This window comes from Canis lupus, chromosome 4 (assembly GCF_048164855.1).
Source record: "Canis lupus baileyi chromosome 4, mCanLup2.hap1, whole genome shotgun sequence".
NCBI lineage: Eukaryota > Metazoa > Chordata > Mammalia > Carnivora > Canidae > Canis > Canis lupus.
The window spans coordinates 12650567-12665080 of NC_132841.1; the positions used below are offsets into that span (position 1 = coordinate 12650567).

At 39.1% G+C, this 14514-nt stretch overlaps 1 protein-coding gene across 3 annotated transcripts; it reads right to left on the reverse strand.

The window, feature by feature from the left end:
- Positions 1-776: 776 nt before the first annotated feature.
- Positions 777-13126, reverse strand: MRLN (myoregulin). Of its 3 annotated transcripts, XM_072822851.1 has the most exons (4): positions 12861-13126; positions 12053-12161; positions 2280-2398; positions 777-1006 (listed from the first exon to the last, which is right to left on the reverse strand). In XM_072822851.1, the coding sequence occupies exon 4, from the start codon at positions 993-995 to the stop codon at positions 846-848; it is 150 nt and encodes a 49-aa protein (XP_072678952.1). In that variant the 5' UTR covers positions 996-1006; positions 2280-2398; positions 12053-12161; positions 12861-13126; the 3' UTR covers positions 777-845. The 3 variants fall into 3 exon arrangements, with proteins under 3 accessions (XP_072678952.1, XP_072678951.1, XP_072678953.1); XM_072822850.1 differs by lacking the exon at positions 12053-12161; XM_072822852.1 differs by lacking the exons at positions 2280-2398; positions 12053-12161.
- Positions 13127-14514: the final 1388 nt, after the last annotated feature.

Genomic DNA, 14514 nt, shown 5'->3' on the forward strand with positions numbered 1-14514 from the left:
AAGTCTCAAAGGTCCTAGATTCCTTTCACACTTCATTAGGACTCTTATGAAATCTTGCATTAATGATTGGGCCAAATCTGAGAAAATGGGCATCACATGAAGAAATCACTTTTGTGAAGCAGGTGTATTCAATGTAAAAAGTCAGAGAATTTAAAGGACAGAGTGACCTTTGCTTTTCAGAATCTTAAAAAGCAGGAGTTCAACAGTTATATATTAACACTGTCAGAAAAGGAGGTTATCAAGAAAACAAGAGGATCCGTTGTCAAGCAGGGTAAACGATCTCTCTTTTTCACGAAAGATTTTTAAATGTGGGAGTTCTTTCTTAAAAGATTTCTTTATACTATTTTATTCCTAACTCTGTGTTTTTGTTGTTAGAAACATAAAATTCTCCAGGGTTCAGAAAAACATATCTACCTTCACACAGATAGGTATATAAGAAAATGAAGTAAACTACTGGCATATTGTATGGAAAGATTATCATATGTTAAGCTTGATGTGTTAAAAATAGAACCATATAAAATTTCATGTAGGTATGCATCCTGAAAAAAATCACCCATAATTATACCTATAAATTTTAGTCAATCTATCAAATTACAATCATGTTTAAAAGTCAAGAAGTTTTAGGACTCAGTTGTGTAGATTTATGGGGGAAAAATGTCAATTTTTATGGTGTTTTATAAACCCTAAGGTACTAAGCAATGCATGATATTGTTTTTATTGAAATATCATTTTAGCTTCTAGAATAAGTGGAGATCAGAATAATATCACTCAACAAATTAAACTACAAATTTTTATTCAGCAGAATTAATGTGAAATTTACATGTAAAGCAAGAGAAGTCTGCTCTTTAGGAAGTTACAATGACATACATAATAGACATAAAGTCAACAAAGATAACAAACAAAATTTTTAGAAGTCTTCCAACAATTTCATCTTCTGGACTTGTGGGAATCGTAGTAGATATTAATATCCAGTTTTTACACATCATATCCAACATGCTCTTGCTCCCTGGGGGAAAAAAAAAAAACAAGAAAAGTACCCTGAAATAAACATGTTTATAATCTTGATTCTTTAAACTCAATGGAATATTTGCACTGTAAAGAAATAGTGATGAGGGAACATCTATACACACCTGTAACCCAACAATAAAGTAAAATACTTTCCCCTCTAATGAATTAAATTATTTCCCACCTACTCATTTTGACCACTTTATGTCATAATCATACATTTTTCTACATGTCAAATATGCTTGCTTTCTGAAGAGAAACAACTCAAGGAACTATTAAAACGACTGTTCTCTTGTCATTATCAGTAATTACTTATGAAATCTTATCTGCAAAGTCCTTTACCATCATTTCTGTTGGCATCAGTGAAATTGCCATTCTTCCAACCTGTATCGGCAACATCACCAGGAAATGTGAATTTGAAGACACAGAAGAAGGCAGGTGATAAAATATTTTTTTAATTAACCAAACAAAAGGTCTTTTTCATTGTCTTGATCTTTCCTCGGGATCCCCTCTCATCAGTTTGGTCACCTAATAAGATATCAAACATTTAATTTCCTCCACAGTTCTGTGTTAAACAGTTTTTTAAATAACAGGAATTTCAAAAAGTGTTATGTATTAATGTGAGCTCTGTTTAGCACACTGTTGGAACATTTTACCGAATGCCTGTCAGGTAGGGAGTTTAGAACCATTCTGAACTCCTTTTTCAGGAATTCAAGGTCAAATAAATCAAGTAGTTTTCAAAGACTTGCATCAAAGTTCCTTTTATACAGTCAAGTTAAAGGGAGCGTCAATACTTTTGAAAAAGAAGCAATATTGGGGTAGAAGAATATTTTTTGCTACTTTCACCCAAAAACCAAAAAGGCAGGTTGAGTTGTAAGAGAGAGGGGAACAGATGAGGTTTATACAGTGTTGTCTTCTCCCATTTAAGCAATCTTGGTTAATTTCTGTAATAACTAGCCCCGTTCCTGGAGAAGGGAATGGTATGGCCCAAATTACACAGCAGGCACTAGCACAGTAAACACCTAGAATTTCCTGGACTTTCAACAATTCCTTTGGCCTATGTTTCAGAAACAAGGAGTGAAAATAATTCATGGGTTTGCAAAGTGATTCTCCTTTGCTGTGATGGCCATGGCCTCCAGTTTATGTTTGTTTAATCTGTGCCCTGAGGGGCACCTCTACTTTCCTCCAACAACAGAAAGAGACCAAAATAGGAAGTTCGGGAGAGACCAGGGAGCTGTCAAGGACTGATGAGTGAGCAGAAACCCATTTCTCACCTGCCTTAATCCCAGGTAGCGGTAGATAACCCTGCTCCTTGGTTTTCTCTTGGTAAACTGTAAGCTCTTGCTAGGACAAAGTGCATTCAGCACGGGTGGTCTCTTAGCAACCTTGGTCCCTGTGTCAAAGCACATTAAAAGGTTTTACTGGAAAGTGAGGTAGTATACCAAGTGGAGCAGCAGAGAGCCTGCTTGGAGAAACTCTAAAATTACTTCCAACGAAGTCAGGAAGATGTCAAAAAGTGGACTTTGGAAAGAAAATATGACAGTTTAATTTTAATTTATCACAGATTTGTACAGCTAAACACTGAACCTTTAACAGAAACATTAAGCTGGATTCTAGAGTTTTCCTGGCAGGGCAAACATTCACCATGTTTTTAAAACAACATTTCTCAGGGGTGGGAGAAGAGGAGAAATGTTTAAAGACACATACTTGAAACTAGTAAGTTCTAAAGACCCAATACACAGTACAGTGGTTATAGACAAAACTATTATAAGCATTAGACTTGCTAAGAGATTAGATTTTAATTGCTTTCAACACAAGAAGAAATGATAATTATGTGGTGTTATAGAGGTGTTAGCTAATACTCCTATGGCAATCATACTGCAATATAAATGTATCACATCAATGTGTCCTATACCTTACACTTATGTAATGCTGTAGGTCAAACACAACTCAATCAAAAAACTTCCTTAAAACTTATTTAGAACATATTTGCTTCAATATCTTCTAGGACAACAAACAAAACTTCTCTGTCTACATAAGACCATAGTTCATGTGATTGTATGTCTGCTATAAATTCTATAAATTTTAAGATTTTGTATCACTTTTATGAGCAAATTAGAAAGTGGAGGAGTAAATTTTTTTTTAATTTTTTTAAATTTATTTATTCATGAGAGACACAGAGAAAGAGGCAGACAGAGGCAGAGGGAGAAGCAGGCTCCATGCAGGGAGCCCAATGTGGGACTCGATCCCAGAATTCCAGGATCACACCCTGAGCCAAAGGCAGACGTTCAACCACTGAGCCACCCAGGCGTCCAAAGGAGTAAATTCATTACAAAAGACCAGGCTATAATATTTGGTCACAAATGGAAATTATTTATTCAATATAATGATGGTGATTACAACTCCGAAATAATAAAAATGCTACTTAGAAAATTATGTTTATTCAAATATGATTAAAACCCATACCTTATGATCACCCATTACACTCCTAAGTATACACTTGATGCAGGGATATCTGCACCAGGACACACATTGTTCATAATATTCTCCACTTAGAAGCTACCCAGGTGCCCAAGATAAATAGATAAATTCATACGTATAGTGGAATATTACACAGTAATGAAAATTAAGCTACAGCTCCATACAAAAGCAGGGATAAATTTTACAATCATAATATTGAACTTTTAAAAGGCAAGGCACAAAAGAGGTGCTTGGGTGGCACAGTTGGCTAAAGCGTCCAACTCTTGATTTCAGCTCAGGTCATGATCTCAGGGTTATGATATTGAGCCCCACCTCAGGCTCTGTGCTCTGTATGGAGTCTTCTTGAGATTCTCTTCCTCTCACTCTGCCCCTCTCCCCACATTTTCTCTCTCTAAAACAGATAAAATAAATCATTTTTTAAAAAGTGTGAAGTTTGGGGTGCATATGTGGATGGCAACAGTGTAGAAGGTAAATTTATCAAGGAAAGCAAGGGATTGGCTACCATACATCAGGAGGGGGTGACTTCAGTGAGGGTAAGGGAAGGGATAGTCAGTTTGAGGCACTCCCAGCAGTTTTATTCCTTGCTCTGGGTGGTGGTTACACTGACAATCAGTTTTTAATCACTTATTAAACTGTATATATAAGTTTTATGTGCTTTTCTATATGTATATTAACCTTCACCTGAAATACAAAAAGAAAACTAAGAAATATCTGCAAATGATCACAGAGGCCAAGTTTGGAAGGAAAGACTATATGTGATTTTTTTTTTTATTCTTGCTGTTTCTATTTCTCACATTTTCACTTAAAAGGACATTACTTGCTTATATAATTTTAGAAAATAAGGAAAGTAGTTTCAAAACTGCCGCCTCTTCCTTCTCCATATATTGAAAAGTAACATATACTGATTTTATTTTGCCAAACCAATCATTTAAACAAATATGAACTTGGGAAAAATTAGATTTATCCTTGAAACATTTTAATGAAAATATGTAACTTTTGTGAAAAAGTATAAATTACATTATTTCAATTAAAAAGTTTCATTAATAAAATTAACTTTCCTTGAGTTCATTTTAAATTTCTTTTGCTAAAGAACATGTTCTTGTCTCATTCAAAATGCTCATGATCAACAGGAATATGGGTGGTTCTTATTTGGTTCTTCTACTTGATGATAGATCTGCTTCTAGATGTAATCTTTGGAAGGACACAGACTTGTATCACCACAAGCTTACTAACATGCTCAGATTTTACTGTGGATTACAATTATGAGTGTCATTACACTTTGATTTACATTTTGATTAGTTCTTACTTAACTAGAAGCTTTGTAATCAGGTGTTTTTTCTTTGGGATTGGACTGACATTCTTTTTTGGGGAAAAGCTATTTAACACCAGCAATTTTTAGGGGGAAAATGATTCCTAGTGTCTTTTTTATTGGATACAACATGTACCAAGAATATAAATTTCAAACAAAGTAGGACACTTCTAAGAGTATGCTAGAACATATTGAGTGTGACTGTCTCAAGTCCATGATCTTATCTTGAACCTGGTATTTAAAAGTCATAATTAAAATAACCTCCAATTTCTGATATAAGACATCCCAGATTACTTTGGGCTTAATAATACTTCATGTTGAAATTTCAGATGACTGTAAATAATTTATCATCTCATTTGCAATGTTTCTACCTATGTTTCTTTTCCCTATTTCCAGGAGGCACTGGGAGCCAATTTATTATTTTATCGAATGTTGTGCTGTCTTATCTAGTTGGTTTTTTTTTAAATTTGTACTTATTTTATCTTTTGACTCCAGGAAAAGCCCAAATAATCTAATTCAGAGTGATCTGTTCCTTGTTTCTTGAGTGGTTGAAAAGCGGTATCTCAGAAAGTAAGTTGGACAAATGGAAAGTAGCAATAAACTTCAGTCTCTGGGAGCTGAATTTCACTGTATCCCCTCTTCTTCCTCCTGCCATCATCTTGTAGGCTCTTGCCTTTAAAACCTTTACAATCTTGTTTTTTTTTTTTATGTAAAATGGGGCTTCTCAAATCAACTCTGACTTCTGCAACCATAAGAGTGGATTTGCTAAATGGCTTGGCCCCCCAGTAAGACTTCACCATTTTTTCAATTTCTTTCCCTCTACTATTTCCCCTTATTAGGTGTGGATTCTTGGTCAAGACAAAGAACAGAACATACTTTGTAAAGTCTCTTTTTTAATCAAAAGAAAACACTTTTCGTTGGATTCAAGTTTATAGTCTTAATCTCTTGGGTCATACTTCAAAAATATTTTCTTTTTTGACAAGAATGTGCTAATCCTACTCCTGTTTCCATCAGTATCTAACAGTCAAGATAATATTGAGCAAAGTTCCCTAGAGACATCAGTTGGAAAATGACACAAAATTGAAATCTGTCCATTTTTACTTAATAGGTCACTTAATTAAAGTACAATAATTACCATTTATTGAGGGTCTAGCAGGTGTTAGGCTGTGGTTATATGCTATTAAAACATAGAGCAACTATCCATAGCCACTAAGTTTTCTGTGCTGGATCTTGGATTCTACTAACCCAGGATTCCAGTTGGCACCATCTTTCAACTACATATATTTATTAATATTTTCAAACAAGAAGTTACTTTTGAAAAGATCTATATTAAGGTACAAATTGACCATACTGAAATGCAAATATCCACATGTTCCACATGCTCTTCCTTTGGTCCTGGCTCCTTTGTGCATTATGTGAACTACTGGTCAATAATGCAATGGACAGTCTTGCAACTACCCTTCTGGGCGAGATAACCCTGAATTTGCCAGGCTAGCTATACAACAACCAGCTGTTCATTTACCCAAATCGAAATAATCTGCTTTTTGTAAATGGGACATTCACAGACCACCAATGTGAGCTAACTATCTAGCAACTAGGTTTGCTGAAAGTAGAAGTTTTTAAAATCCTACTAGCTTTTTTATTTGCAATTTTATTCTTGTTTATCATTACTTATCTATCCAGTGATCAACCTTTGACTGACACATTTTTCCCCTTGATCTCCTAATGTTAGCTGGACAAAAAAAATAACAAGAATGTTTTCAGGACATGGTGGTTGAGCGGTGAGTCTGGAATCAGACTGATGGTATTTCACTCAGATCTGCTACTTCCATGAGAACTTGGACAAGTTACATCAACTCTCTGTGCCTTAGTTAGCACTTCTACAAAATGCGGATGAAAATAATAGTACCTATGTCTTAGGACAGTATGAAAATTAAATGAGATGATACTTGTGCCTAACAAGTACCTGTATTAAGCACTGGTAAATATTACTGTAACTAATCTAGTGTATTACCTCCTAGATGGTATCCTTGAATGAATCATTCTTGGGTTCTCTTTAAACACCTGAACACAAAACTGTCACACACCTTTGAAATGCAATTACCTCCTCAGTGATTCATCCTGACTTTCTCAGGCAAAATTAAAGCCAGCTTGTCTATAATATTTCCACTCACTACACTGTATTATGTTTGTCTGCATAGAACACCCCATAGACTGCTGTTATTTTACTAGAAAGTAAGAATGGCTTTATCCACCCTGGCTGCCAGTACCTCACAGTATCTGACACCAATTCATTTTCAACAAATATTGATTTAACAACTGCACTTAAAGTAAGAGCTTTTTCGGAAGACTGAAAGTTCATTTTGTTTACATGATAATTACAGCAAGAAAAACACATATATTAAGTCAAACTTTTCCAGCATATATTTAAAAAGTAAAATCCCAAAGTTGGGTGCTTTCTCTTTGTCTCTATACAGAAAATGTCTCTTTCCTATAAAGTTTATGTTCAATAAAATTATCTTTTAGAAACTTGAGAAATCATATGGGTGTTATGTTGTGTTGATGTCTTTGCTTCTGTATTGGTTTTTTCCTTGTAATTAGGGAACCATGTCAAGTTGTTGGAAGGCAACAAAAATTTGGCATCAGCAATATGGGATTTTAGGATAGGAATGTCCTGTTAGGATGGCTACCGTTTCTATGGCATAATGGAGATTTGTCCCCTTAGGACTCTAGAAATGGATGCTGGTGTGGCTGAGCAGGAGACTCTTCAAATTTGAGTCATTCAGAAGTTAACTAAAAACTCAAGTCTATTCAATGATAAATGGGTTTTGTGTGTTATGTAAGTTTCTAAAATTTGAGTTCAAATTACATTTTTTGAACTAGTGATGGCTCCATTAGACTCTGCTCAAAGCTGAATTATGTGAGAAAGGAAATTTAACACACATCTGAGAAATTAATTCATCAATGCTATGTGTCTTGTGTGAGAGAAAGCTTGTTGAATGAGAATCATAATAAATGGCATATGGCTTTACACTTAAATGACTGCCAGCATGATTGTTGTACCTTGTTTCCTGCTCAAGATATGATTTCAAAGAGATTTTTCTCTTTCCAGCTAAGAAAAACAATAGTAGTAAAAGGTCTGAAATATGACACGAATGTTGGCACTGGAAAAGATATTTGCAATTTTGTAAACTTCCCATTGGACAAACGAGGCCCGGAGAAATACAGGAAGTACAGCAACTTGTCTGAGGTTCCACAGCTACTTTTTTTCACAACTACCATCATAATTACCTCAGCAAATTTTTGACATTTGAGATAAATGGGATTCTGCATTTCACTTGGCTATTTGGAGATATGCTACCTTCATCACCTCCCAGTTTCTTTGATTCGGGCCAGGGTCAGACCAGAGAGTCCAAAATAAAGTCACAAGTGAAAACTGAAACACTTGGCAGGCCAGAACTTGACAAAGTGGACTTCGACTGAAAACAAAAACATGTGCTTTGTCACAGACGGTCAGTCAGCAAAGCGGAGAGAGGAGAGAGCTTTGGCTTTAGAGCTGGATGGAACTGGTTTTAGATCCTGGTTCTAGTCGGTGTTACCCCGTAGCTTTGGACCTGGCACTTAACCTCACCTGCCACCCAAAGATAATGCTTGTCTTGCAGGGAATGGAAAGGATTTTATTCATGGGACACCTGGGTGGCCGGCTCAGCAGTTGAGCATCTGCCTTTGTCTCAGGGTGTGATCCCAGAGTCCCCAGATGAAGTCCCACAACGGGCTCTTCGAGTGGAGCTTGCTTCTCTCTCTGCCTGTGTCTCTGCCTCTCTTTCTCTGTGTGTCATGAATGAACAAATAAAATCTTAAAAAAAAAGAAAGGATTTTATTCATAACTATCATTAGGAAAGGCCTACAAACTCTTTGATTGTAATCTCCTATAATGTTATATGGTGAGTAATTAGCGCTCCTATTTCCTTGGTTGGAGAAACTGAGGAGTAGAGAGGTTAAATCAACTATTCAAGGTCACATACCGGGGATAACCAGGGACTTGAGTGAAGGGCTTCTGGCTCCACAGCCTGAGGCACTCCAGTGTCTCAGGACTGGTAAGGAGGTAAGCTGAGGGCCCAGCAAGCTGCCTGGCGCTTGATGGGGCTGTGGGTGTTACAGTGAGGCTGGGGGCTCAGAAGGATGGCCCCTTCCCCACAGCCCATCCATGGGGAGAAGAGGCTGATGAGGAAACAAATGGACCTGGAGGTGGAAAGCCCTGGAAGTGGAGGCAGGCATGCAGGCATGTGGGCTGGAGGGGTCCCCAGACCTGCGTAGATCTACTCTACTTCTCTTCAACTCTACCTCTTACGCTCTGTTTCTATGTCAAGGCCTCTGCGCTGTGAGCCTCCCCTGGCCACCACTGACCCTGCCTCGAAAGGTTTAAGTAAATATCTTGGCCTTAAAATGAACTATTTTTTCTACACATAAACATCTCCTCTTAATCATCCATTACCAAGACTTCTGAAGGTTGAGATTTCCCATTGGCACATTCCTGCCCCAGATAGGAGATTGTGCGCTACCCCCAAGAAGATATAAATCGCCCAGTTTATAGGCACTTAACATTAGGAAATCTTCTGGCACCAAAATAATCAAAATGTTATCAAGCTTCTCCCTGTCAAGTTCCCCAGCCCTCTCCATGAATCACAGCTGTAGTGCGCTCACCCAAGGCCAGATGGACTGCCCTGAGCCTGGCCAGGGATCAACTGCAAGGTTTCAGGAGAAGCCCGGACACGTGTTCGTGCCCCTGTGGTGTGAGGTAGTGGGAGTGAGACTGAGGGAGTTTGTTAGTTTTTTTTTTTTTTTAATCTGCAGAATTCATATAGTGGCCAACAGACTGCTACTCCAGGCTGGGGGCTGGTGTGTGGAGGAGAGTGGGGAATGTCTGGGCCCTTTGGAGTTCTAAAAAGCATCTGGCAAAATCTTTCGATCTATTTTCTGCAACACACACTCTGCATACATTCACCAGTGGCAAGTTTTGATTCATGAAGGTGCAGATTTGATTTCTGAAACCAGTTAAGTATTTTTTTTTGGAGTCAAGTTTAACTTGAGAAGGTAGATGGCTGGGTGGGAGAACAGAATTTCAAGTTAAATGAACGTCTGTGACCTTTTTAAAGGCAGAAATATATTTCCAGCATTTAGCACAGGACTTAGAACAAAATGGTGCTCAATAATAAGTAATGGTGGGGGGTGCGCCTGGGTGGCTCAGTAGGTTGTGTCTGACTTCAGCTCAGGTCATGATCCCAGGTCCTGAGACACCACGTCAGGCTCCCCTTTCAGTTGAGGTCTGCTTGTCCCTCTCCCTCCTCTTCTGCCCCTCCTCCTGCTCATGTGTGTGCATGCGCTCTCTCTCTCTCAAATAAAATCTTTTTAAAAAGGGGGGGGGATTGAGGAGGGAGGGTAGAAAGGTGAGGATGAGATGCAGCCTTGGGACGCCTGGTGGCTCAGCAGTTGGGCGCCTGCCTTTGGTTCAGGTCTGATCCCGGGATGTGGGATCGAGTCCCACATCAGACTCCCTGAGAGGAGCCTACTTCTCCCTCTGCCTGTGTCTCTGCCTTTCTCTCTCAGTCTGTGTCTATCATGAATAAATAAATAAATCTTAAAAAAAAAAAAAAGAGATGCAGCCTTAAGGTGCTGTTCTTCTACACCTCACCAGCTCATTACCCAAAAAAGGACCAAAGGAGGAACCCTGAAAATCTCTGAACTATTTTCCAAGAATTTATAGCCTTCCAAGGGGAAGTCTAATCAAAAATGCCTGTTTTTGGTGAATCAGTCTTGGGTGTGAAGACCCTGTGAAATCTGGGCCCTGTCTGTACTTCTCACGTACCATGGAACAAGCCCATTATGACTTGTATCAGAGTTACTCATGAACTGACTTCTTTCTCCTACTATATTCAGAGCATTTTTTAAAAAAGATTTTATTTATTTATTAATGAGAGACACAGAGAGAGCGAGAGCTTTTTTTAAAAAAAGATTTTATTTATTTATTAATGAGAGACACACACACACACACAGAGGCAGAGACACAGGCAGAGGGAGAAGCAGGCTCCATGCAGGGAGCCTGACATGGGATTTGATCCTGGGTCTCCAGGATCACGCCCTGGGCTGAAGGTGGCGCTAAACCACTGAGCCACTCGGGCTGCCCTATTCAGAGCTTATTGATGTCTTGCTCACCCAGCACTATGTCTTGCACACAGTAGGAGTTAAATAAATGTGTGCATAGTGAAAGCTTGTAGAGCAAAGCAAAAATCTCATCTCCTGAATGATAGGGGGGCACTTTGGGAAGCAGGAACTCTCATCTAGGCATGAGTCCAGTCAGCAATGGGGAGGAACCAGTCCCTTCTAGCCACAGAAGCACACAACCAAAAGGAAAATTTTAGAATACTGGCAAAACAGGCCAGTTTATGAAAATACTAGCTTACACTTTGAAATTGTTTTGGGAGGTTTGCCAACTTCATTGATCTTAGCTATAGCCCGATGTCCCGAACTGCTAGGTATGCCATCCTCCAATGCCTATCCTCAACACCCACACAGCTTGCTCAGCCTAAAGATGAAACCAATTATTGTTGCTACCATTTGCTTTTTTTTCTTCTTTCTTTTTTTCCCCAAGATTTTATTTAAATTTAAGTTTGTTAACATATAGCATAGTCTTGGTTTCAGGAGTAGAATTTAGTGATTTATCACTTCCATATAACGCCCAGTGCTCATCACAATACGTGCCCTCCTTCATGCCCTTTACCCATTTTGCCTATCCCACACACTTCCCTCCATTGTCTCTAACATTTAGATTAATATTTTCCATCAAAGACCACACTGGGGGCTCTAGGTTTGAATGTGAAACAAACAAGAGGCAATTAAGAAGATTCAGGGGACACCTGGGTGGCTCAGCAGTTGAGCCTCTGCCTTTGGCCCAGGGCGTGATCCTGGAGTCCTGGGATTGAGTCCCACATCGGGCTCCCTGCATGGAGCCTGCTTCTTCCTCTGCCTCTGTCTCTCCCTCTCTATCTGTGTCACTCATGAATAAATAAATAAAATATATATATTTTTTAAAATAGAAGATTAAAGACAAATTCCAGTGAGGGATTTCATAAATAAAGTTACTATGCTTGGCTACTTATACACATTATGAGTTCAACCCAATCCCTTCTAAAAGAGCTTATGACTCTCATTTTACAAATGAGGAAACTGAGGCTCAGAGAGGTACTTGCTTAAACTCACACAATTTGTTAGTGCTCCAAGCCAGGGCTCAACACCAGGATAGCATCTACCTTAATTCCCGTTTGTGGTAACACCTCCCTTCCACGTTCTGTTGAGAAGTGTGATGCACCTGTTCAGGAGCAATGACTATACGTAACCAAAGCAGGAAGCTGCATTAGTCCCTGGTCCTGAAGAATGACTGGATTGTCTGGTTTCAGCTGAGCTCACAAGGACGGAGCAGGGCATTGGCCTTTCTGAGCTTCAAGGTCCTCCTTTTCCAGACAGAAAACACAGTGACCTACTTTTCAGGACTCTCAGAAGCAACCATTATAAAGGAGGCTGCAAAGACAAAGCCTTCAGCTGGAAGAAAACAAGAAGGCAATGAATCACTGGAACAAGACAGGTGCCGTGTCTGAACCAAAGCTCAAACATGGTAGAAAGACCAGACCCACACCTCCTGTGCAGCTCCCCATGAATGTACCTTCCCTGTGTGAGATTTCCCTTTGCAATCACTGCAGTGACAGGCATACCAAGCCTACCACCAGGCGTGGCCGAGTCATTTAGGAATTATTAATCCTAGCTTCTTCTCCTACCTTCATTTAGCCAGAAGGAAATGAGAGGAATAGAATTCCAACTCATTAATCTGTTGTGCAACCAGCCTCGTACAAATTGGAGGGATGTTGAAACCCAGTGAGGGGAAATTGGCTGCAGGCGTCTAAGTTTTAGCTTACTATAGTCTCCCCCTACCACAGGCAAACAGGAGTTATACTAAACTTTCCTCCCACATCAACATTTTAAAATGTCACATATTTTAAAAACCGAAACTTACTGTTCAGGGGCTCAATAAGCGAAGTCCAAAGTCAAGGAGAGGATCTCTCTTTTGTGAAAAACACCATATGCTCTAGGTAGATCAGGAGACTCGCTGGGCTGTTATTAATAACTGGCTGAGAGCTTGATGAAGAAACATGAGCCAGACTGTCACGGGAGGAGGCAAGTGGAAAGGAACTGACGGGCACAGGTGGGATAAATTATAACAAAAATATCCTTAGGCCCATACAGGAGCTCAAACAACTAGCTCCCCCGCCCAGCAATCAATAGACCCTTATGTCAAATGTTCTGAGAATTAAACAATAACTAACAAAAATGTCATCTGACTCTCTTGGAAAACACCATGACTCATTTAATGTTATACCATCCTTTGTTCTTCTGAGCAATTTTTTTTTAAGATTTTATTTACTTATTCAATGAGAGACACAGAGAGAGAGAGGCAGAGACACAGGCAGAGGGAGAAGCAGGCTCCCCACAGGGAGTCCGATGCGGGACTCAATCCCAGGATCCCGGGATCACACCCTGAGCTGAAGGCAGACGCTCAACCACTGAGCCACCCGGCATCCCACTTCTGAGCAATTCTTTTCCATGGATATCTGAATATCTTTTCAAGTTTATACATTTTGCCTTGTTTACTTTGACTTCCCTCTCTTTATAAAATATATAAGCAAATGGATTTTCAAAGGCACATTATCATTTTGCGATCTGTTTACCTGTGAGCAAATCAGTCTCTCCCCCCTTAAGGAACCCAAAACAATCCCAGGAAAAGTGTATAAGCGAAGTGTATGTGTGGGCAGGGAGGGGAAGGGGAACAGATCTCAGAATAGTATTATAAAAGGGAACCAGTAGACTTGAGGTCTGAAGAATTGATAGCGCATCACAACCTGGCTGCTCGTTTTGAAAAATTAGATGTCAAAAAAGCCCCAAAACAATACACCTCCCTTGTCCCCAACAATTGATGGTAAGTGTTTGGATCATTAACAGTATGCTTTCAGACCTAAATTATTTTAAACACAGGGTCTGCCTGTCTGAAACGTTAAAAGGAAACTGATCATTAGACAGTTATGGAAATACAGAAGGATACAAATTTAAGTGAAAAAATCTTGTCAAATCACCACATTCTTAAAAGTCTAGCTCCCTGTCACCTTGGCTCAAGCCTGGTAACTGTCTTTTTTTCCAAACTAAACCCTTTTCCACCAAATCCTGGGGATGGGGGAGATCAAAACACCTCACTAGAGACAGTGGACTACTATTTAGCCAGGGCAACTGTTAAAAAGAAAAAGTAATACACCAGTGACCGCCAGTTTAATAGATTGTTGAGAAGGAGGGGCATTGAGAACAGGGCCTAAAACTGTTTAATCGCCCACTGACCATTTACAATTCTTGCGTACCCACTGAGTATACGTAGCTTTATAGAACACAACATGCATGTACTACTGTAAATACATTATGTACATCATAAAACATTAGTGGAAACTTTTAAAAGATGAAATTTTAAAATGGACATTCTAACAGTTTTTTAAAAGATTTTATTTATTTATGAGAGACACAGAGAGAGAGGCAGAGACACAGGCAGAGGGAGAGGCAGGCTCCCTGCAGGGAGCGCAATGCAGGACTAGACCCCAGGACCCCAGGATCACGACTTGAACCAAAGG